Source organism: Grampus griseus (assembly GCF_964374135.1).
Source record: "Grampus griseus genome assembly, chromosome: 19".
Taxonomy (NCBI): Eukaryota; Metazoa; Chordata; class Mammalia; order Artiodactyla; family Delphinidae; genus Grampus; species Grampus griseus.
The window spans coordinates 12,223,130-12,245,700 of NC_139013.1; the positions used below are offsets into that span (position 1 = coordinate 12,223,130).

The window sequence follows — 22,571 nt, forward strand, 5'->3', positions numbered from 1 at the left end:
ACACACGCAGTGTCACACACTAACAGAGTCACACACTCCCACATAACACAACTCACACATGTCCCACACTCACACCATATCCCCCAGCGGCATGGATGCATACAGCATCACAGACTGACCCACTGTCACCCAGTGTCACTACGAGGTCTCAGAAGAACAGCATCAATGTCTTCCACACGTGGTGTCACACACAGTCTCATACTGTAATACGGTGTTTTACGCAGAGGACGGCACATGGTACCACCCACAATCATGCTCTCCTTTGGCGTTATTCACAGTCACACAGGGCCACACGGGCACATAGACACGCAGTTACAGTGTCACACCCACACACCCACACTGTCCTCCCTCACTTTTTCCCATTGTAGCCTAGAGGAGGCCTCGGGGCGTAGTGTGAGTCCCAGATCAGCCTAGTGGCCCTGAGAGAGGGGGTCTGAGCGAGGAGAGAGATGTGGGTGTGGCCCGCGCTCGCCCCGCCCCGCTCTGGGAGTTTAGAGCTCGGAGGCGGGGCACTGGGTTCACCGTCGTAGACCTCCAGATACGGCCACGCCTCCCAGTCTAAGTGGTGGGCTGGAAGGCGGTGCTGGGCCGCAGGCGGAGGCGAGCCGACTCCCGCCCCGCCCACCCCGTTCTTAACCAGAGGAGTGGCCTTATGGCCCCGCCCCTCGGCCGGAGTCGAGGGCAGGAGGCTGGCTGAGGCGTGGCCCTCTGAGCGGCCCCGCCCCGTCTCTCCCGCTAGGGAAGGACGGAGAGGGCGGCCTAGCAGCCAGTCGGTTCCCGCGTGTCCTGCGACTCCGCGGCCCCGCAACCCCACGACCCCGCAGCATGGCCGTCAAGAAGATTGCCATCTTCGGCGCCACCGGAAGGACCGGGCTCACCACCCTGGCGCAGGCGGTGCAAGCAGGCATGAGCTGGGGCGGGCAGGGCGTGTCACGGGGTACACAGAACTTTAGGAAGTGGAATCATGGGGTCGGGCCGAGGCTGGTTGGGGCCCTCAGTGCCCTTGATGTGTGAGGACCTAGGGGGGCAAAACAGGTGGCCACGGGGGCAGAAACGGGGGACGCTGTGAGGTCCAATTTTACGTGAGCCCAAGGAACAGGTATTGGCCCTAGGAGGCTGGGGGACTGTAGAGACAGGTTTAAATCTAATGCTCTGACGAAATGTAGTTGTTATTGTGGTGCTGGTGGTTGGACACCCAGCAAGGGCTTAACTAAGCCAGGCATTGGGCTGGCCTCCCAGCACTGTCCTCTCTTAGCACGTGTTAAATCCGCACAGCACTCATGTCGGGTGGGAACTAGTATCACCCCATTTGACAGGTGAGAAAACTGAGGCCCACTGAGTGATCTGCCCAATGTCACCTAGCTGGAAAGTGGCAGTGCTGGAATTTGTACCCAGTGCTTGTTCTTTGTTTGTTTGTTTGTTTTTTATTGAGACCACCAATGGGTCTTTTACTCCCCCACCACATTTTATTTATTTATTTTTGGCTGCGTTGGGTCTTCGTTGCTGCGCGCGGGCTTTCTCTAGTTTCAGAGAGCGGGGCTACTCTTCATCATGGTGCGTGGGCTTCTCATTGCAGTGGCTTCTCTTCTTGTGGAGCACGGGCTCTAGGCGTGCTGGCTTCAATAGTTGCAGCACGTGGGCTCAATAGTTGTGGCTCGTGGGCTCTAGAGTGCAGGCTCAGTAGTTGTGGCACATGGGCTTAGTTGCTCCGCCGCATGTGGGATCCTCCCGGACCAGGGCTCGAAACCGTGTCCCCTGCATTGGCAGGGGGATTCTTAACTACTGCGCCACCAGAGAAGTCCCACCAGTGCTTGCTCTTAACTGCCAAAAGACCACCGGCTCTTGGTGTGGGCACCAAGGCTTAAAGTTGAAAAGGCTGACGGGTGGATTGCTGTGGGCACCTAATGGAAAGAAGATCACGGAGACAAGGGTGAAGACTTGGGCACACGGGTCCCGGGAAAGTCAATGAGCACTGAAAATTTGCAGTTGCCCCAGGAAAGGGGGCAGGAAAGGGGATCAGTATCATGCAGCAGTACCCTGCCCCCACCGTCCAGACTTCACCAACCCCCATCGGAGCCTGACATTTCCAGATATAGCGCCCCACCCTTGCTGGCCTTGGTGACTCTGAAGATACTGACTATCTGGTTGCCCCAAAAGGGTGGAGGCCACCAGGATCCCACTCTCAGCTGTCTCCTAGCCCAGCTGTCCCTTCAAGGGACTCTGCCTGAAAGTTCCCCATTCAGCCCACTGCTCTCCCCCTCCCTGGGAAGACCTAGTGAGGATCTTGGCTTGTAGGGACAGGAGGAACAAATTTGCTGGTAAACATTTCCAGGGGAGGAAGTAAGAGGGAGATGTTGAGAGTTGCTGAGTCACCCTGAGGAACTGGATTACCGTGTTACTACCTTTCTCTCAATCCTGGATTCTATGAAATTCTGCTCATCCACCCTGCTGGGCACAGCTGGGACTGCACCTGGGGGTGTGGAGCGTTGAGGCCTAGGGGAGTCCGCGGCTTCTCACTGTGGCTCTGACAGCTCTCTTCAGAGCCACAGTGAACCTGAGCCTCGCTGTCCCCATCAGAAAAAGGAAGGGGTTCAATGAGCTCGGCTTTTATTTATCTCAGTGATTCTGTAGGGCTGAGTCCTGACAGGCATAGACTCTGGTGCCTGTGTGTCTGCATTCCAAACCCCAGCTCTGCCACTTAACAACTGTGTGGTCAAGTGCCTTGTCATCTGTGTACCTAGATATCTGTAAAGTGAGGATGAAACTAGTAGAACTCGACCTGGGGTTCTTGTGATGATTAAATGAGATATTACAATATATGGAAAATGCTTAGAACCGTGTCCAGCATATAGTTGGTGCTCAATAGGCACTCCTTGGCTGAGAGAACTCAGATTATAGCTGTGTGATCTTGGCCCAATTACCTAAAATTGCCTTAGTTTCCCCATCCTCAAAATGGGCATATAATACAACCTACTTTGTGGGGTTGTTGCAATCTGGGGCTTTTCAAACTGTGGGTCATAATGAGTTCTGAAATATATTTAATTGGTCACAACAGTGTCAGAATGTATCACATGTTAAATATTGGTTTTATGAAACTTTCGTTTCAATTATATATGTATGGGTTTGTGTATACTGGGTTTGGAAGTGAAATCTATATTGTATGGAGGGTTGAGATCAAAAAAGCTTAAAAGGGGCATGATCTCTACGACTGACTCTCACATCGTTAGGAAAAAGCTTTATACACGTATATAATTATACATGTTATGTGTATGTTTTATATATACACAGAGAGAAAGATAAAGCAAATATGCGAATCTAGGTCTTGGAACTTTCCTATAGGTCTGAATTTATTTCAAAATTAATGGAAAAAGATAAATAAAGTAAGGGATTTTTTAAACAAAAAAAAAGAAAGAAAAGAAAAAAAAAGAAATGTTTAGAAATAACCTACAAATGCTCTTGTTCTTTGTGAAGGGCAAAATTTGTGAATTCTAACACTATAGTTTGGTATGGTAGCCACTAGCCACATGTTGCTATTAAAATTTAAATGTGGGTTGTGTTAAAAATTTTTGGAAAAAAACATCATTCATCTGCAGAAAGAGCTTAGCACAGCACTTGGCACATAGGAGGCTCTCTCTCTCTCTCTCTCTCTCTCTCTTTTTTTTGGCTGTGCCACACAGCCTGTGAGATCTTAGTTCCCCGACCAGGGATTGAAGATTGAACCTGGGCCCTCAGCAGTGAGACTGTGGAATCCTAACCACTGGACTGCCAGGGAATTCCCTAGGAGGCCCTCAATAAATGTCACTAATCACCAATAATGTACCATTAACAGGCACTCTTGTGCTGGGCCTATGTCAGAGCTCTCACTGTCCGTGAGAACGTTTCTCCTCCAAAATACCCACAGTTTACTAGGGTCCGTTTTAACTAATACAGTGGTAATGAACCAGTGCCTGCGGTGGCATCATGAAAGCTCTCATTGCTCCCCGATGTGTGTGAGGGCAGCACAGGTGTCATTCCCTTATGAAAGGTGGTCACACAGGGTGGGGATGCTAGGGATTGTGACTTTCACTTTAGAGAGGAGACTGAGGGCCAGTCAGGGAAGGTGTTTCCTGAGGTTCCTCAGCCAGTAAGTGGAGCTGGGACTTCCCCTGCGGTCCAGTGGTTAAGACTCCGCACTTCCACTGCAGGGGGCACAGGTTCGATCCCTGGTCAGGGAACTGACCCCACATGCCTGGCTGGGCCAAAAAAAAAAAAAAAAAGAGGTGGAGCCAGAGTTCGAACCCAGGTCCGTGAGACAGTATATCGTGTGCTTTTGTGTTGATATAAAAGTCAGGGAGATGGGCCCCACAGGGCCCTTGCTTGATTCCAGGTCAGCATAAGTAGGGCCATGACAGAGGAAGCACAATTGGCTGGGGGTTCTGGGGAAAGAGGGTAAGGGTGCTCCAGGCAGAGGGGCACGTGCAAAAGCCAGGAGGCAGGAAACAGCATGATGCATTTGAGGAACTGAAAGAAGTTCAGTGTGCGAAAAGGGCCATGGCTCCAGCACAGTTGAGAGAGGAGAGGCCATATCCTGGGGGGTCTTGAAGTCTGTCCTAAGGAACATGACTATCTCAGGGCACCGGTGGGGGGGGGGGCGGGCGGTCAGGGGAGGGATCTGAGCCAAGGGCACTTTGATATAACAGTGGAAAGCTCTACCTGGCTACCACGTGAAATATGGGTTGGAGGGGTTGAGAGAGTCCAGGAGCCCAGGGAATACTAGACCAGGACGGGAAAAAAAATTGTGAGATGGTGAAAAGGTATAGTAACAACCAACACCCGTATAATGCTCTTTCCTATGCCAGACACTCTTCTAATCTTTTCATTTGTTTTCGTTTTGCATTTTTTACATAGCAGCTTTTTTAAGATATCATTCACGTGCCATACAATTCACCCATTTAAAGTATACAGCTCAGTGGTTTTTAGCATATTCACAGACTCGTGCAAACCTCACCACAATCAGTCTGAAACATTTTCATCACCACCGAAAGAAACCCTTAGAAGTCACTCCCCATTTTCCTGCTCAACCCCTTCCCCAGCCCTAGGCAACCGCTCACCTGCTCCTTGTTTATATGGATTTGCCTGTTCTGAACGTTTCATATAAATGGAATCGTACGCTATGTGGCTCTTTATGACTGGCTTCCTTCACTTAGCAAAACAATTGTTTTTTTCAGAGTTCATCTGTATCGTAGCATGTGTATCATTTCTTTTTATTGTTGAATACCATTACATTGTTTAGATATACCACATTTTATTTATCCATTCGGTTGATGGAAATTTGGGTGGTTTCCACTTTGGGGCTATGATGAGTAATGCCTCTATGAACATTCACGTATGAGTTTTGTGTGCACAGATGTTTTCATTTCTCTTTGGCATATACTTAGGAGTGGAATTGCTGGGTCACATGGTAACAATACGTTTAACCTTCCGAGGAACTGCCAGATTACCTTCCAAAGCAGGTGTATCATTCAACGTTCCCATCAGCAGTGTATGAGGGTTCCTGTTTCACCACATGCACATCAACATTTATTATGTCTTTTTGATGATGGCCATCCTGGTGGGTATGAAATGGGATCTTGCTGTGGTTTTGATTTGCATTTCCCTGATGGCTAATGATATTGAGTATCTTTTCATGTGTTTATTGGCCATTTGTATAACCTCTTTGGAGAAATGTCTATTCAGATCTTTTGCCCAGATTTTTTTTTTAATTAATTATTTATTTAGGCTGTGCCGGGTCTTAGTTGCAGCATGCAGGATCTTTGTTTATTTATTTATTTTTTTGGTTGCGGCACGCGGGATCTTTTAGTTGCAGCATGCGAACTCTTAGTTGCGGCTTGCGGGATCTAGTTCCCAGATCAGGGATTGAACCCCGGCCCCCTGCATTGGGAGTGTGGAGTCTTACCCACTGGACCACCAGGGAAGTCCTTGCCCAACTTTTAATGTTCATCTTTTATTATCAAGTTGTAGGTGTCCTTTATATATTCTAAATACAAGTCTCTTATCAGCTATATGACTTGCAAAATTTTTCTCCCATTTTGTGGGTTGTCTTTTCACTTTCTTGATAGTGTCCTTGGAAGCACAAAAATTTTTAATTTTGATGATGTCCAGTGTATATATTTTTTCTTCTGCTGCGTGTGCTTTTGGTGTCATAGCTAGGAAACCATTGCCTAATCCAAAGACACAAAGATTTATGCCTATGTTTACTTCTAAGATTTTTTTTTATTAATTTATTTTATTCTATTTATTTTGGGCTGTGTTGGGTCTTCGTTGCTGTGCGCGGGCTTTCTCTAGTTGCAGCGAGCAGGGGCTACTCTTCATTGAGGTGCACAGGCTTCTCATTGCAGTGGCTTCTCTTGTTGCAGAGCACAGGCTCTAGGCACGTGGGCTTCAGTAGTTGTGGCTCAAGGGCTCTTGAGCGCAGGCTCAGTAGTTGTGGCACATGGGCTTAGTTGCTCCTCAGCATGTGGGATCTTCCCGGACCAGGGCTCAAACCCGTGTCCTCTGCATTGGCAGGCGGATTCTTAACCACTGTACCACCAGGGAAGCCCTCTTCTAAGATTTTTATAGTTTTAGCACTTACATTTAGGTCTTTGATCATTTTGAGTTAATTTTTATATATGGTGTGAGGTAATAGGGATCCAACTTCATTCTTTTACATATGGATATCAAGTTGTCCCTGCATCATTTGTTGAAAAGACTGTACTTGCCCCACTGAATCATCTTGGCACCCTTGTCAAAAATCAACCAACTGCATTAAACTTTTAGAAATATTATTTAGGGAGTTCGCTGGTGGTCTAGTGGTTAGGACTCGGCGTTTTCACTGCTGTGGCCCTGGGTTCAATCCCTGGTCAGGGAACTAAGTTCCTGCAAGCTGCATGGCGTGGCCCAAAAAAAAAAAAGAAATGTTATTTAAACCCCCAGTAACCCTATAAGGTAGAGACTATGATTAGTGTCATTTTAAAAATGAAGGCCCTAAGGCCCAGACAGGTTAAGTGAGTTGCCCAGTGTCACAGCTAGGTAGTGGTAGGGCCAGACAGAATTCAAACCCAGGATTGCTTGGAGGATTAAAGAAGCGAATAAATGTAAGGAATTTGGCACCTGGCATATAGTGAGTGCTCTCTAAATATTATGTATGATAATGACCATTATCACTGCCCCAGAGTGTACAAATTTCTAATCATTTGTTTTTTACATATATGATGATAGCTATCAAGAGAAATGTAACAGGGGCGTTCCCTGGCGGTCCAGTGGTTAGGACTCCGTGCTTTCATTGCCAAGGGCCCGGGTTCAATCCCTGGCCAGGGAACTAAGATCCCACGAACCCGTGTCCCCTGCATCGGCAGGCGGACTCTCAACCACTGCACCACCAGGGAAGCCCACCCCATCATTTTTCTCATTTCTTGTACCAGCTGGAGGTACAAGATAAGATGTTCCAGGCTCATCTTGTCTTCTCCCTGGCGTGGCCCAGCAAGCAGCCATTTCTTCAACGAGCTCCGGCTCATTTTTCATGGGAATGCTATTTAGAGGCTGTCTTCATCAGCTCAGGCCACTACAACAAAATGCCATAGACCGGGTTGCTTAAACAACAGCCATTTCTCACCGTTCTAGAGAGCGGAGAGTTCAAGATCAAGGTACTAACAGGTTTGGTTTCTGATGAGGGCCCTCTTCCTGGCTTGCAGATGGCTGCCTTCTTGCTGTGTTCTCACAAGGTAGAGAGAGAGAGAGAGAGCGAGCCTTGGTCTTCCTCTTCTTATAAGGACACTAATTCCATTATGGGGACCCTACCCTCATGACCTCATCTAATCTAATTACCTCCCAAAGGGTCCATCTCCAAATACCATCACATTGGGGGTTAGGGCTTCAGCATATGAATTCAGCATATGACACAAGCATTCAGTCCATAACAGAGACTACAACTACTAATTTTATTTTTTTTGCAATACACATAAACATTGATATATTTTGCCATTATTTAAAACAAAGGAAGAAATATGTTGATTGTAATCTTTAAAAGGGAGGGTATGTGTCAGAAAGGGGACACAGAGTTACAGAATTATCCAAAATTCTTTTGGGAGGTGACATGCCAAAGTGATGTTCAGACTGTTTAGTAACCGCTAAGACAGGACCCAGCCCTTCAGAAGTAAGACCTAGGGAACCAAACCCAATGATGGACAACCTTTGGGCAGCTCATGTCCTTCTCTGTACCTCAGCTTGCTCCAGGACCATGGATGGGGGGCATAGACCAGTGTGATGCCAGGCATTAACCCTTTAGTCGCCGGAGGGTGGAGAAATCGCAGGAGTGGGGAGTGAAGGGAAGAAGAGACCCTTGGAGGCATCAGAGCAGGTTATTTATGAACCGACATCAAGGTATCACCTTATTTTAACAACCAGCTGGATATCAACTGTGGGTATGCCAGCGAAAATATTTGAAGACCATTGTCTCAGAACAGGGGACCTGCGGGATGGATTTGGGGGTTCATGGCACCCTCCAGGACCCAGCCCCTGGAGGCTGGGAGTGCCAGCCCACAAGCCAACTGACCTGCCTCTCTGCCCCTCTTTGCAGGCTATGAGGTGACAGTGCTGGTGCGGGACACCTCCAGGCTGCCCTCAGAGGGGCCCCAGCCGGCCCACGTGATAGTGGGTGACGTTCGGCAGGCGGCCGATGTGGACAAGACTGTGGCGGGGCAGGACGCCGTCATCGTGCTGCTGGGCACCGGCAATGACCTCAGTACTGGGCCCCCCCTCTGCCCACGGCCCACCCCTGCACCTCGGCCCCCAGCGCCACCCCCGCCCCCAGCCCCACCCCTGCCGCCTCCGCCACCGCCGCCGCCCACCAGTGACAGCCACTCTCTGTCTCCTCTAAGGTCCTACCACAGTGATGTCCAAGGGTGCCCAGAACATTGTGGCGGCCATGAAGGCCCACGGCGTGGACAAGGTCGTGGCCTGCACCTCGGGTGGGTGGCGGGGTCATAGGGGTGGGGCTGAAGAGTGGGGGATAGGTACTGGACGGGCAGCCCAGGGGCTCCTACAAGGCGGCATTAGAGCCACTCCAAGTTACTGTGTACTTATCGAGCACCACCTGAGTGCCTGAACCTTGCTGGATGAGGCCAGAGACACAATACAGCCCTGGGCCCTGGGCCATGGTTCTTACAAGGAGGAGGGACGTGGCAACAGAGCCATCATCAAACAGTGACCAGTCGGGGCCAGGGTTGGGGGAACCACAGGCAGAGAGGTCAAGGCCAGGATTCAGGGGGAGCATAGGCAGAGGGGTCAAGGCCAGGATTCGGGGGGAGCATGGGCAGAGGGGTCAGGGCCGGGATTCGGAGGAAGCACGGGCAGAGAGGTCAAGGCCAGGATTCGGGGGGAGCATGGGCAGAGGGGTCAGGGCCGGGATTCGGGGGAAGCACGGGCAGAGAGGTCAAGGCCAGGATTCGGGGGGAGCATGGGCAGAGGGGTCAGGGCCGGGATAGGGGAAGCCTAGAGGACTGTGGGGGCCCAGAGGGGTGCCTGACTCATCCTGAAAAAGGGTCAGGGGGAGAACATCATAGAGGAAATGACAGAGCTGTGTATACATGGGCCAGGTCTTCACCCTCACAGAGCTCCCAGTTTATGAGGAGATGGTATTAAACAAATGGTTGCCCGGAATAATCTGAAAGGAAGGCTACAGGGTGTGTAACAGGAGCAGTTAATGCTAACAGCATTTATTGAGCTCTTATTGTGTGCTCGGCACCATCTGAGTGCCTTACAGATGAATGCCACTTAATCTTCTCAAAACTCCTTTGAGTAGCACTTATATTCACAGTGGAACACAGTAGGTGCTCAGTGAATAGTAGCTGTTCTTATTGCTTCCTAGCTAAGGGAGTGGAGGCACAGAGAGGCCCGTCACCTTACGCGAGATCACACAGCCTGTGGCTGGCAGAGCTGGGGTGTGGAACCGGACTGTCTCCATGGTCCACACTCCTCACCTTTGTCCCATCACACATTGTCTCCCAGGGAAGGGAAGTGACATGAGGGAGCCGTGGGAGGATAAGGGGACTCCAGGCAGAGGGGTCAGCATTTACAAAGGCTGTGAGGTGGGAGGGAGTGTGGCTGCAGCAGAGCGAGTGAAGGGGAGAGTGCTGGGTGGTGAGGTCAGGTGGGGCCTCGTGGACCTGATGGGGCCTTTGCTTTTACCCTGAGTGAGATAGGGTCACAGATGAGTCTGACCCCTCTGGCTGTGCCAGGGGAACAGAATGTGGGGGGCAGGGGCAGGGAGACCGGGGAGGAGGCTGCTGCCATGGTCTAGGCAGGAGGTAACGGTGGACAGGAGCAGGCAGGGTGAGAAGCCTGGAGAAACTGGAGGGCAGTAGTGAGCCCCCGTAGGGGTTGGTCCTGGCAGGAGACCTGTGGGCTACGGGCCTGGCCAGGCTGTCCTCAAGCCTTGGCTGACCCTACCCTGTGTCCCCCCAGCCTTCCTCCTGTGGGACCCGTCCAAGGTGCCCCCAAGACTGCAGGATGTGACTGATGACCATATCCGGATGCACAAGATACTGCAGCAGTCGGGCCTGAAGTATGTGGCTGTGATGCCACCACACATAGGTGAGTGGGTGGGGACCCAGCTGCAGGGTTACCACCAGCCTGCCCCCTCCTGTCCTCTGTCGACATTCACTGGGCCTTCCCTGGGCAGTTGAAAATTGCAAACCTTCCTCCCACACCTTCTATGCTCCTTCCTGCTTGATTTGTATCTGCTTTCTAACATACTTTTCAATTATCTCTGTTGTACAAACTATCCAAAATTTTAAAACGTAAAACAAAACCCCTCATTTATGATGACTTTCTCAGTACTGGGAGCTGACTAGGCTCTGGGGGTACTTCTTGCTGGCGTCTCGCACGCCGTTGCTCAGTAGCTGGCAATAGAATTGTGTGGAAGGAAGCCACGACAGGGCTCGTGGTAGGTGCAGGCTGTCTGTCCCTGGAACACCTGCGTGCTGCCTTGCCTAGCGTCAGATCTCTCAGGACTGCTTCCGCTGTATTCTCTTTATTAGAAGCAAGTTATGGGACTTCCCCAGTGGTCCAGTGGTTAAGACTCCATGCTCCCAATGCAGGGGGCCCGGGTTCGATCCCTGGTCAGGGAACTAGATCCCACATGCATGCCGCAACTAAAAAGATCCCACATCCCGCAACTAAGACCTGGTGCAGCCAAATAAAATACAGAAATACAGAAATAAATGTTTAAAAAAAAGAAGCAAGTTATACTGGGGCTGCCCCACATTCAAGGGACAGGGACTTATGCTTCACATCGTCTCTTTCTTTCTTTCTTTTTTTAAACCCATTTATTTATTCATTTATTTGGACACACCATACAGCATGCAGGATCTTAGTTCCCTGATCAGGGATTGAACCCATGCCCCCTGCTGTGGAAACATGGAGTCCTAACCACTGGACCACCAGGGAAGTCCCTCGTTTCTTTCTTTATCTTACTTAGCGCATGTCTCCCACACTAGAATTTTGTTTGAAGCACAGATTTTGTCTTGTTTTGATTACAGCTGTGTTCCTAGTGCCTAGAACAGGGCTTGGCATGTAGTAGGTGCTCAGTAAATATTTGTCCCGTAAGCTAATACCGGAGAAGATGCCTCACCTCCAGGTGGTGCTGTGGAGGGAACCACACCCTCTTTTCCCCTCCCAGGTCTGGAATACACATTGAGAGAGAGTCAGACCGAGGGAGAGATGCATTTACAAATGTCTCTTGCATAGGAAGTGTGTGCTTGGCCACGATTACAAGTACCAATGATGTAGTCTCTGCTCTCATGAGGCTTACATTTCTAGCGGAGGAGACAAACGAAATAGATGATCTGTATTACTGTTGGGTTGTGCTACGCTGAATGAAGAAACCATAAAGTTCAGTGAAGGAACTTCCCTGGTGGCTCAGTGGTTGAGAATCCACCTGCCAATGCATGGGACACGGGTTCGATCCCTGGTCTGGGAAGATCCCACATGCCGCAGACCAGCCGCGGAACAACTAAGCCCCTGCACCACAACTACTGAGCCCGCGCGCCACAACTGCTGAAGCCCGCATGCCTAGAGCCCATGCTCCGCAACAAGAGAAGCCACCGCGTTGAGAAGCCCACTCACCACAACTAGAGAAAGCCCGTGCACAGCAACAAAGACCCAACACAGCCAAAACAAAACAAAACAAAACAAAAAAACTCGGTGAAGAGAGTAAGCCTCAGCTATAAGCAGAGGCTTGCTAAGGAGATGGCCCTTCCCCCAGATACTCACCTGATTCCCCCGCTCAGGGGACTACATTCAATGTCCTGGGCTAAACCATAATGGAAAAGAATATTAGAAAAGAATGTGTGTGTATATATATATATATGTTTAAAAACAAAAAGACACCAGACCTGTTATGTTTCATGCTATGAAAAACATTTAAAAAAAAAAGTGATTGTTCCAGGTTAAAGGTGACATGGCGACTGAACTGGATTCTGATTTTGAGGGGAGGGGGAGGTCGGAAGATATTTTTTGGCAGTTGGGGAAATCTGAATTTCTAAATTCATCATTCTAAATGGTGTCTCTTGCATAGGAAGTGAGTGTCTGGCCACGATTCCCCTCAGGGGGAATCAGGTGAGTGTCTGGGGGAAGGGAGGACATTCTGGGATGAGGGAACCGCAGTGCGGATGCCCCTCAGGGGGAATCAGGTGAGTGTCTGGGGGAAGGGAGGACATTCTGGGATGAGGGAACCGCAGTGCGGATGCCGGAGGCAGGCACTTGTATCTCCTTCACATTTGCCTGCCTGCTGATGAGCACTTCTGCTGTGCCCTCTGCCTTCTGCTTGGAGAAAGACGAGCCCTGCACGCCTTACAGAGGTTCAGGTAAGCTCAATGTTGAGGTTCAATTCAGGATTCTTGTTGAGACGAGAATCCTAAGCTCTGAATCAGTGGTGAAGCTGCATGGCGGAGAAGCCGGGCAAAGTCCCAGCCCCAGCACTTTGTGGACTTAAGGCCCGTGGCCTCTGAGTCTCAGTTTCCTCATCTGTAAACGGGGTTCATGATATTACTTCTTGACCTCCCAGGTTTGAAGTGAATATCCAGAGAGATCATGCCTAAAAATTATTTAACACAAAGTTGTTTTTTTTTAGTTCTTCTTTTTTTGAATATTTATTTTATTTATTTTCCTTATTTTTTTTTTTTGGCTTCGTCGGGTCTTAGTTGCGGCACACGGGATCTTTGTTGAGGCACACGGGGTCTTTTTCATTCCGGCACGTGGTCTGCTCGGGCTGCTCTCTAGTTGTGGCCTGCGGGTTTTTTCTCTTCTCTAGTTGTGGCGCGCAGGCTCCAGGGCGCGTGGGCTCTGTAGTTTGCAGCACGCAGGGTCTCTCGTTGAGGCGCGAGAACTCAGTAGTTGTGGCGCGTGGGCTTAGTTGTGCTGCGGCATGTGGGATCTTAGTTCCCCGACCAGGGATGGAACTCGTGTCCCCTGCGTTGGAAGGCGGATTCTTTACCACTGGACCACGAGGGAAGTCCCAGTCCTTTTTTTGTACGTGTATGAAAACTTTGAAACCTCCAGAAAAGTTAAAGAAATTAAAGGTTTGTGAATACCCATAAACCCTTCATCTAGGTTCACTTGTTAACATTTCGGCCTTTTTGCTTTCCCTGTCTATCTAACTATCTATCTATGCATGCATCTAATGTGTATGTATGTGAATACATGTGTAATGTATATTTTTTAAATAAGTGTGTATTTTTATTTTTTTCTTTTTCTTTCTTTCTTTCTTTTTTTTGTTTTGGCTGAACCATTTGAAAGTAGGTTGCAGACATCGGCACACTCTACTCCTAGAACCTCTTGATAGGCATCTTCCAAGAAGGAATATTTGGATACGAACCACAGTACTGTTATCGCACCAAGGGAATTGACATTCACTCTACCACATCATTTAGTATCCAGCCCATATTCAGACTTCCCCAACTGCCAAAAAATATCTTCCAACCTTCCCCTCCCCTCAAAATTAGGATCCGCTCCAGGATCGTGTGTTGTGTTTAGTCACTATGTCATATTTAACCTCAACAATCCTCCATATCCTTTTTTTCTTTTTTTTAATGTTTTTCATAACATGAAACATAACAGGCCTGGTGTTTTTGTTCTTATTTTTTTTTAACATATATATACAGTCTTTCTAATATTCTTTTCCATTATGGTTTATCCCAGGACATTGACTGTAGTTCCCTGTGCTATACAGTAGGACTTTGTTATCCCAGGTGTCTTGTAAAATATCCCACGTTCTGGATTTCTGTAGTTATTTTCTTACAGACTCAGATTAAAAATTTTTGGCAGGATCTTCCTGGCGCGGCGCGGCTGGGCCCGTGAGCCATGGCCGCTGAGCCTGCGTGTCCGGAGCCTGTGCTCCGCAACGGGAGAGGCCACAACAGTGAGAGGCCCGCGTACTGCGAAAAAACAAAAAAAACAAAATTTTGGCAGGATTGCCACATGGGTGAGGGTGTGTGTTTCTTTTTTTTTTTTTCAGTACGCGGGCCTCTCACTGTTGTGGCCTCTCCCGTTGCGGAGCACAGGCTCCGGACGCGCAGGCTCAGCGGCCATGGCTCACGGGCCCAGCCGCGCCGCGGTATGTGGGATCTTCCCGGACCGGGGCACGAACCCGTGTCCCCTGCATCGGCAGGCGGACGCTCAATCACTGCGCCTCCAGGGAAGCCCTGTGTGTTTCTTATTGCACATGATTCCAGGTTGTCTCTGCGCTGGTATGCTGCATTTGATCCCTAAGTTAAGTTGGTCATAGTCAGAATACAGGCGCTAGATGCCCTGGTAACAGCCAGGTCATGGTGGGGGAGGGCGAGGGGGGCACAGAGCAAATGTAGCCTTTGCCACTGTGAAGTCGCCCTCTGCAACCATGGGACATAACTTCCTCTCTCCAAGACTCAATTTGCCCACTTGTAAAATAGAATTAATAATAACTCCTAGCCCATTCTCTGCTTTATTTCTCACCATCTAACATATTATCTATTTTACTTTCTTATCTTATTATTTGCCTTTTCCTAGTGACTGTCTGAATGCTGAGGGCAGGGATTCATATCTGTTTTGTCCCTTTCAGTGTGCCCAGCACCTGACGTATAATAAGTCATCAATAAGAATTTGGCGAATGGGACTTCCCTGGTGGTTCAGTGGTTAAGACTCCGCGCTTCCACTGCAGGGGGCAAGGGTTTGATGCCTGGTCAGGGAAGTTCTGCATGCCGCACCAAAAAAAAAAAAACAACTCACTTAGCGAGTGAATGAAGTAAAGGGTACAGGTTAGTGCCCTGCACGTGGGAAGGGTTTCATACATTGTTGGCTGTTATACCATCTGGGCTGGGCACACTGTAGACACCCTGGGATGATCACTGAAGTGATCACATGTTGGTTGCAGGAGGGGAAAGGACATCTGATGTACCCAGTCCCTTTGTCTTTACCTTGCAGGAGACCAACCGCTGACTGGGGCCTACTCAGTGACCCTGGATGGACGAGGGCCCTCGAGGGTCATCTCCAAACACGACCTGGGCCACTTCATGCTGCGCTGCCTCACCACTGATGAGTACAACGGGCACAGCACCTACCCCTCCCATCAGTACGACTAGGGCTCTGGCCCCGTCCAGGAGGACAGCATCCCAGGAAATAGAGAACAAAGGAAGGGAGCAATAAATCTTGAGCCAAGAGCTTCAAGCTATTTTAGAGCACCCACCTCTGTGACTCTTCCTCTCTCTGGCTCTATCTGGGTGTCTCAGTGTCTCTGTCTGCCTCTGTGTGAGATTTTCAAGGTATTCATTCATTCATTTCCTCGCTTGGTCCTGTGCTGGGGACCCAGTGGTGGCTGTGAGGACCCAGTGGTGACCCTGCCTTCACAGATCTCACAGTCCAGTGGGGAAGACAGCCCTGCCTCTGTCAGTGACAACACAGAGTGGCCAGGACTCTGATAGAGGAAGTACAGAGGGCTGAGGGACCCAGCTTGAGGAGTGAACAGGGTTCTGTGGAAGAGGGTATGTCCCACCTGAAACCTCGATTGGTGAGAATGAGCCAGGAGAAGGTTCTAAGGAATGATAGCAATCTGGGCAGAAGATACCACATGAGCAAAGGCCAGGAGGCTGGAGAGCACATAGCCCCTTTGAAGAACTAAAGTCTATCCCCTACAGTTAATAACACTTTGCTCAGAGGAGAGAAGCAATCAGCCCCCAGAGGCTGTTCGAAGGACACTAAACTGTCCAGGGTCATTGTAGAAAGTTTAAGCTTTAGTCTAAGGTGTTATGCAAGGAGTGGAGCAGGGGAGAGGTGGGGAGGGGACAGTCAGGTTTGTGTTTTGTAAAGCTTCCCTTGGCTACTGTGTGAAGGTGGGTCAGAGGATGAAAGAGTGGAGGCTGGGAACCCAGGGGGTTCCCAGAGGCAGAGAAGGGAGAGTGGGCGGGAGGGAGCCTGAGTGGACAGTTCGTTGGGGAGGGGCAGGGAGGGAGGCATCCAGAAGGAAGCCTAGGGCTATATCCTGGAGATGGGGTTTTACGGGGGCCACCCTGAGAAGGAAACCCTGGAGGAGCAAGTCTGAGAGGGGGAAGGGGAAGAATTGCCCCTTCCTTATCATGTCCCTCTTTGGAATTTACCTTTGTTCCCTAGAAACACCTTTCCCAGGCCTGAGCAAGCCAGTGCTCTCTCCCCTCCATACCCCCCCGCCCCCCCCAAATCCATTCCAATCATGTACTGCTTCTGCAAACAGCTGGATGACTTGGTTAACACATTCCAACCGCTGAGAACTGGTCTGAGGAGCCTTAAACCTTCCTTCCCAGGGGTGGCCTGGAGAAAACTGCCTCCTATGCCCCTTGGTGACAACTTGTTGTGGAGGTGAGGCAATGCTGGTTCAGGCTTTCAGGGCACTAGCACTGTTTTATTTCTTCCCTCTTTATTTCTTTCTGTCACATTGTCTGGGCATTTAACAAACTTTCACTGAGTGCTTGCTTTGTGTCCAACCCTGTGCTAGGTGATGCTGTGGACCAAGCAGTGGGTGACTGAGATAACCTTGATCCATATCCTCAGGAGGCCCACAGTCCAGAGACAGCCCAGGGCCAAGATGGGGGAGGCAGGGGCAGAGGAGTCAAGGCCAAGAGAGAGGAAGCACAGGACACCATGGGAGTCCAGAATGGGTCCTAACTCATCCTGGAGGCTCAGGGAGGGCTTCTGAGAGGAGGAATCCTTTGAGATGAGTTCTGATGAGAATTCTGGGTTCTGGGAATTGAGGGTGTATTTTCAGGATGGGGAAGCAAATTTAAAGATCCAGAGGCCTTTTATTTTTCTCATTTTTGAGAACTTATGTACCTGAGATTGTTGTAAACACTGGGGATAAGGCAAGAAGGAAAACAGAATCTCTTGTGTTCATGATGGTGGAGAGCACTTGAAGCCATTTTAGAAAACCTGAAAGTCAATCGGTGTGGCAGGATTGCTGGGATCAAGGAGGAGTGTGTATCAGGCCAGACCTGAAGGGCTTTGAGGCAAAAATATGAATTTGGACTTTGTCCCCAGGACAGTGGGGAGCCATGAACCAGTTTCCAGCAGCAGGGGTTGCCATCCTGAGAGAGGAAGGATGGGGCGTCAGGAGGACGTATGAGACACCACCAGAGGACACGCTGCGGAAAAGTCCTTATAAGAAGAAGGCCGCGGGGTAAAGTGTGGGGGGCAGAAGGACAGGGGCGGTGAAGGGGCGGGGTTGCGATCGCCCAGGCAACATAGGCCACGCCAAACTATTGGCTGGTCTTCAATGCGTCATCCTCCTCCGCCCCGCAGCGTCCGCCCTCGGAACCCAGGGGGCGCGGCCTCAGCGAGAGGCTCAGACCCGCCCGTCCGGAAGACGAGTGGGAGTGGGGAGTGCGAGCCACTCTTACTCCGCGACGTGGTCCAAGCTGGTATAAAGAGATCGTACAGAGCAATAATGACGATCTCCGAGCAAGGATAGTAACTGAGTTGAAAGAAACAGCGTTGATATCCCCTCCACTCTAGAGACGTGGCCCCGCCTCCCAGCGAGTTGCAATCCTTTAAATGGTCCGCGGAGCAAGGGAGGGGAGGACCGGTGGGGCGTCTCCCGGCGACGGCCTGGGGGCCCCGCCCAACTAATCCGGGCCTGGCGGCGAGCAGCACTCCAGCCAATCGTGGCTCGCGGCTTGGCTCCCGGGCTGAGCTGGGTGGGCCTGAGGCCAGACTGAGAGTCCCCGGGGAGGTGAGCGAGGGCCCTACCCAGCACTGGAGGGTCGCAAAGCTGCGGGCGTTCCCGGAGGTGGTCATTGCGAACCTGGTAGCGGAGGTGAGGTGTGGCTGCCTGGCTTGGGATCAGCCTTGGGTTGGGAGAGGAGGAGGCGCGCCTCCGAGAGTTGCGGAGGCGGGGTACTGGCGGGAGTAGGGGGCACAAATTAAGGGGAGGGTTAGGGACCGGAGTTTCGAGATCCTGGACGGAAGGCGAAGTTTTGGGGGCAGGATCTTCAAGTGAAGGGAGTTTGAAGCTGGGACATGGGGTGTTTGGAGAAGCAAGAAAACTAGAGAAGGAACTTTTGGGGTAGGAAATCTGAAGATTAGGACAATTCGGGCCTCCGGGACGGGTTGAATTCGGGGTTCTAGTGTTCAGGAAAAGGTGTGAGGGGTTGGGCTGGGATCCCAGGCATTTGGAGAAGCGCGAGAACTAGGGGCAAGGACTCTTGGTCTCCAGGACGCCGTGTCGGAGAGGGGGTGCTGGGGAGAGTTCCCTGTCAGGTATTGGAGCCAGAGGGGGAGACTGGAGGTGAAGTCGAGAAGCGTTTGAAAGACGGGAGAACAGGGGAAGTTGACGGGGGAAGGTCTCAAAATTGAGATACCTAGTGTCCCGAACGGAGTGCGTCCTAGAGCAGTTGTAAATCTTTGAGAATTGTGTTGGGGTCTGGGTCTCTGAACCCGAGGGCAGTTTGAGGGGAAAATCCAGGACCTTCTGCGGTCCGAAGAAAAGCAGTTTCACAGCCCGAGTCTGGAGTGGGGGAGGGGTGTTCCGGGCTTGGAGCTCAGACCCTCCGCCCTGGAGGCGGTGGAGGGCGGGGCTCGGCAGGCGCCCGGCCGCTGGACGTCCGGGTTCCCTTCCCCCACGTACTGCGGGCCCCTCTGCGCATGCCTTGGGGGAGGGCGGGGAAGGTTAGTCCCTGCGGCGTGCGGAGCCCTCCGGGAATTGTAGTGCGTGCTCAACGTCAGTGCGTGTACCTGGTGGCTATTCGCCCACATTTCCCAGAAGCCTCTGGGCCAAATTGGGGCGTGTCTGAATGCTGAAAGGAGACTCCGTAGAGGGGCGGGGCCTGTAGAGGGCCGACGTCTGGTTGGATGGGCCGATAGGGGCGGGGCTTGGCTTGAGTCGAGTTCTAGCAAGTTTTCCTGCGGGGCGAGCCCTGGGATAATCTGAAGGCACCCGCGAGGGCCTGAGGGAGGCTCCTTCACTGTCATTGGGCGCGCTCCCAAGTCAGTTAGCGAGAGGGCATGGACAGAGAAACATCTTCCCTGTGAAAGAAGAGTGTCCATAGATAGGTGCCCTTACAGGGCTCCAGGTGGTTGGAATATAGTAGGCACTCAACATATCGAATGAATAAATGGCAACTAACTCTTGTTCATTAAGTGTGTAATGTCACATTACTTCCCGAGATCACACAGCTGAGCAGTGTGAAAGGAAGAATTCAAACCCAGGATTTTCTGCTTTGAGGCCAGGTCTCTGTACTCAACCCCTGTCTTGTGTATGTCACATTTGAAGAAGGGTATTGTGGAAAGAACAGCTTTAAGATTTAGGGGGACTTGAGTTAGTATCCTCATCTTGCAGATGAGGAAGTTGAGTCTCAAGGCGGTAAATTCACTATTTGAGCCCACATGGGCAAGTAAGTGGGATTCAAACCCAGCTGTTTAAGTCCAGATCTTGTTTTCTTTCTTTTTTCTTTTTTAATGTGGATTTTTTTTTTTTTTTGCGGTACGCGGGCCTCTCACTGCTGTGGCCTCTCCCGTTGCGGAGCACAGGCTACGGACGCGCAGGCTCAGCGGCCATGGCTCACGGGCCCAGCCGCTCCGCGGCATGTGGGATCTTCCCGGACCGGGGCACGAACCCGTGTCCCCTGCATCGGCAGGCGGACTCTCAACCACTGCGCCACCAGGGAAGTCCTATGTGGATCATTTTTAAAGTCCTTACTGAATTCGTTACAATATTGCTTCTGTTTTATGGTTTTCTTTTTTTATTTTCTTTTTTTTGGCCGCGAGGCATGTGGGGTCTTAGCTCCCCAACCAGGGACCAAACCTGCACCCCCTGCATTGGAAGGCGAAGTCTTAACTACTGGACCGCCAGGGAAGCCCCCCAGATCTTGTTTTCTTTTCTTTTCTTTTTTTAAATTATTTATTTTTGGCTGCGTTGAGTCTTCGTTGCTGTGCGCAGGCTTTCTCTAGTTGTGACAAGCGGGGGCTACTCTTCGTTGTGGTACATGTTTCTCATTGCTGTGGCTTCTCTTGTTGCGGAGCACAGGCTCCGGGCCCATGGGCTTCATTAGCTGTGGCACGCAGGCTCAGTAGTTGTGACGCACGGGCTTAGTTGCTCCACGGCATGTGGGATCTTCCTGGACCAGGGCTCGAACCCGTGTCCCCTGCATTGGCAGGTGGATTCTTAACCACTGTGCCACGAGGAAAGTTCCAGATCTTGTTTTCTTAATCATATACATTTACTCTCCTCCTTAGCCTTGTGGGATTCATGCTCTCTCCATTTTATAGATGCAGAAACTGAAGTTTGGATCATTACAAATCAACAGCAACCATACAGGAGATTCAGGGTTTGAACTAGCCTGGTGTGTCTAACTTGCCCCTCTTCTCTCCACAGGGCATCATGGTAGGAGGCTTGAAGAGGAAACACTCAGATCTGGAGGAGGAAGAGGAGGATGAGAAGTGGGACTGGGGTCCAGCAGGCCTGCGGAGCTACCAGCAAGCCCTGCTCCGTATCTCCCTAGACAAAGTCCAGCGAAGCCTGGGCCCCCGAGCACCCAGCCTTCGCAGGCATGTCCTCATCCACAACACCCTCCAGCAGCTCCAAGCTGCGCTTTGCCTGACTCCTGCACCTGCCCTGCCCCCAGAGCCCCTCTTCCTGGGCGAGGAGGACTTCTCCCTGTCGGCCACCATCGGCTCTATTCTCAGGGAACTGGAGACCTCCATGGATGAGACCGAGCCCCCTCAGAATCCAGTGGCTCCCCCAGGCCCTCAGAATGAAGTGCTGCCCCAGCCCGATCCAGTCTTCTTAGAAGCTCTGAGCTCCCGGTACCTGGGGGACTCTGGCCTGGATGACTTCTTCCTGGACATTGACACATCTGCAGTGGAGAAGGAGCCTTCACTGGCCCCACCAGAGCCTCCTCACAACCTTTTCTGTGCCCCAGGGTCCTGGGAGTGGAATGAACTAGATCACATCATGGAAATCATTCTGGGATCCTAAAACTTTGATGGGGGGGGGCTTCCTCCTCGCAGCCTTGGTGGGCTGAATCCCTGGATGCAACTGTGTGTGTGTGTGTGTGTGTGTGTGTGTGTGTGTGTGTGTGTGTGTTTTGATGGGGGCCCTAAGCAGTGGCTGTGGCCTCCTCCCATTTCAGGGTTCCAAATTGTCTCGCATGTATGTGTGTGTCTGGTTATCGCAACCTTCTGTGAAGGTGGGTCTTCCTGAATTAATTTATCTGTTCCAAATGCCTTAATGAGACTCTGTTTCTGGGAGTCTGGTTTCCCACTTCCACATTTCTTCTGCCTTTCCCTCCAGTTCCTACTCCCCTTGTGTCCACTGGGGCCTCAGGGAAGATAGTTTGGGCCTGTCAAAGGATGACAGGGATGTGCGCCTGATTGCTATGGAAACCCAGCCTCTGCCTCTTGCACCTCCAGGTAGTGGGAGGGGCAGGCCTCCTCCCCACAGGCTGAACCCCACCTCCTTCACAGGACCGCAATCCAAGCAGCCTCCTGATTCATGACCAGGCCGGACCACGTGCAATAGGGTGGAAACCAAACTGCTCCATGCCACATTATTTAAAAGAAAGGCGGGTTTTGTGGTGGTTTTTTGTTTCTGTTTTTGTTTTTTGATTGTTTGTAATGATTTTTTTTTTTTTTTTAAATAAAAGTACTTTGGAAGGAGTGGTGTTGCCTAAAGTTTCTAAACTTCAGTGGGTCAGTGGGAGGGACCTGGTAATTTCCCTAGACTCCTGTACCCCTTCCCTGTCAAAGGTGGGGCAGGTATATTATTAAGCATAACATTTATTGAACGCTTTTTAAGAGCACTGTTCTACCTACTTTATTTGAATTAAGTCATCTAATCCTCATGATTATACAGAAATAGGAGGAGCTTGAGATTCAGAGAGGCCAAGTCACTTCTCAGGGTCACACAGCCAGGAAGACTGAGGCCCAAGGAGCTAGAACTCAAATTCAGTCTACCTCCAGAGCCTTCTTAACAATTGTATTTGTTGCTTCTTCGTAGATTTAGATTCCCCAGACACATGGGTGGACACAGGAGAGAGAAACTGGGTCACATGAAT

General features: G+C 50.7%; 2 protein-coding genes across 5 annotated transcripts; both read left to right on the forward strand.

Annotated features, from left to right (window-relative positions):
- Positions 1-694: 694 nt before the first annotated feature.
- BLVRB (biliverdin reductase B) lies at positions 695-15,734 on the forward strand. 2 transcript variants are annotated; one of them, XM_082676682.1, is made up of 5 exons: positions 695-904; positions 8,597-8,761; positions 8,898-8,987; positions 10,483-10,611; positions 15,478-15,734. In XM_082676682.1, the coding sequence occupies exons 1-5, from the start codon at positions 826-828 to the stop codon at positions 15,633-15,635; spliced, it is 621 nt and encodes a 206-aa protein (XP_082532808.1). In that variant the 5' UTR covers positions 695-825; the 3' UTR covers positions 15,636-15,734. The 2 variants fall into 2 exon arrangements, with proteins under 2 accessions (XP_082532808.1, XP_082532809.1); XM_082676683.1 differs by lacking the exon at positions 8,597-8,761.
- A 1,012-nt stretch (positions 15,735-16,746) lies between these two features.
- Positions 16,747-22,173, forward strand: SERTAD3 (SERTA domain containing 3). 3 transcript variants are annotated; one of them, XM_082677045.1, is made up of 3 exons: positions 16,747-16,884; positions 17,560-17,698; positions 20,891-22,173. In XM_082677045.1, exon 3 carries the CDS (start codon positions 20,897-20,899, stop codon positions 21,491-21,493), a length of 597 nt encoding a protein of 198 aa, XP_082533171.1. In that variant the 5' UTR covers positions 16,747-16,884; positions 17,560-17,698; positions 20,891-20,896; the 3' UTR covers positions 21,494-22,173. The 3 variants fall into 3 exon arrangements, with proteins under 3 accessions (XP_082533171.1, XP_082533172.1, XP_082533173.1); XM_082677046.1 differs by having other exon boundaries at positions 17,565-17,698; XM_082677047.1 differs by lacking the exons at positions 16,747-16,884; positions 17,560-17,698 and adding an exon at positions 18,137-18,334.
- The last annotated feature ends 398 nt before the right edge of the window (positions 22,174-22,571 follow it).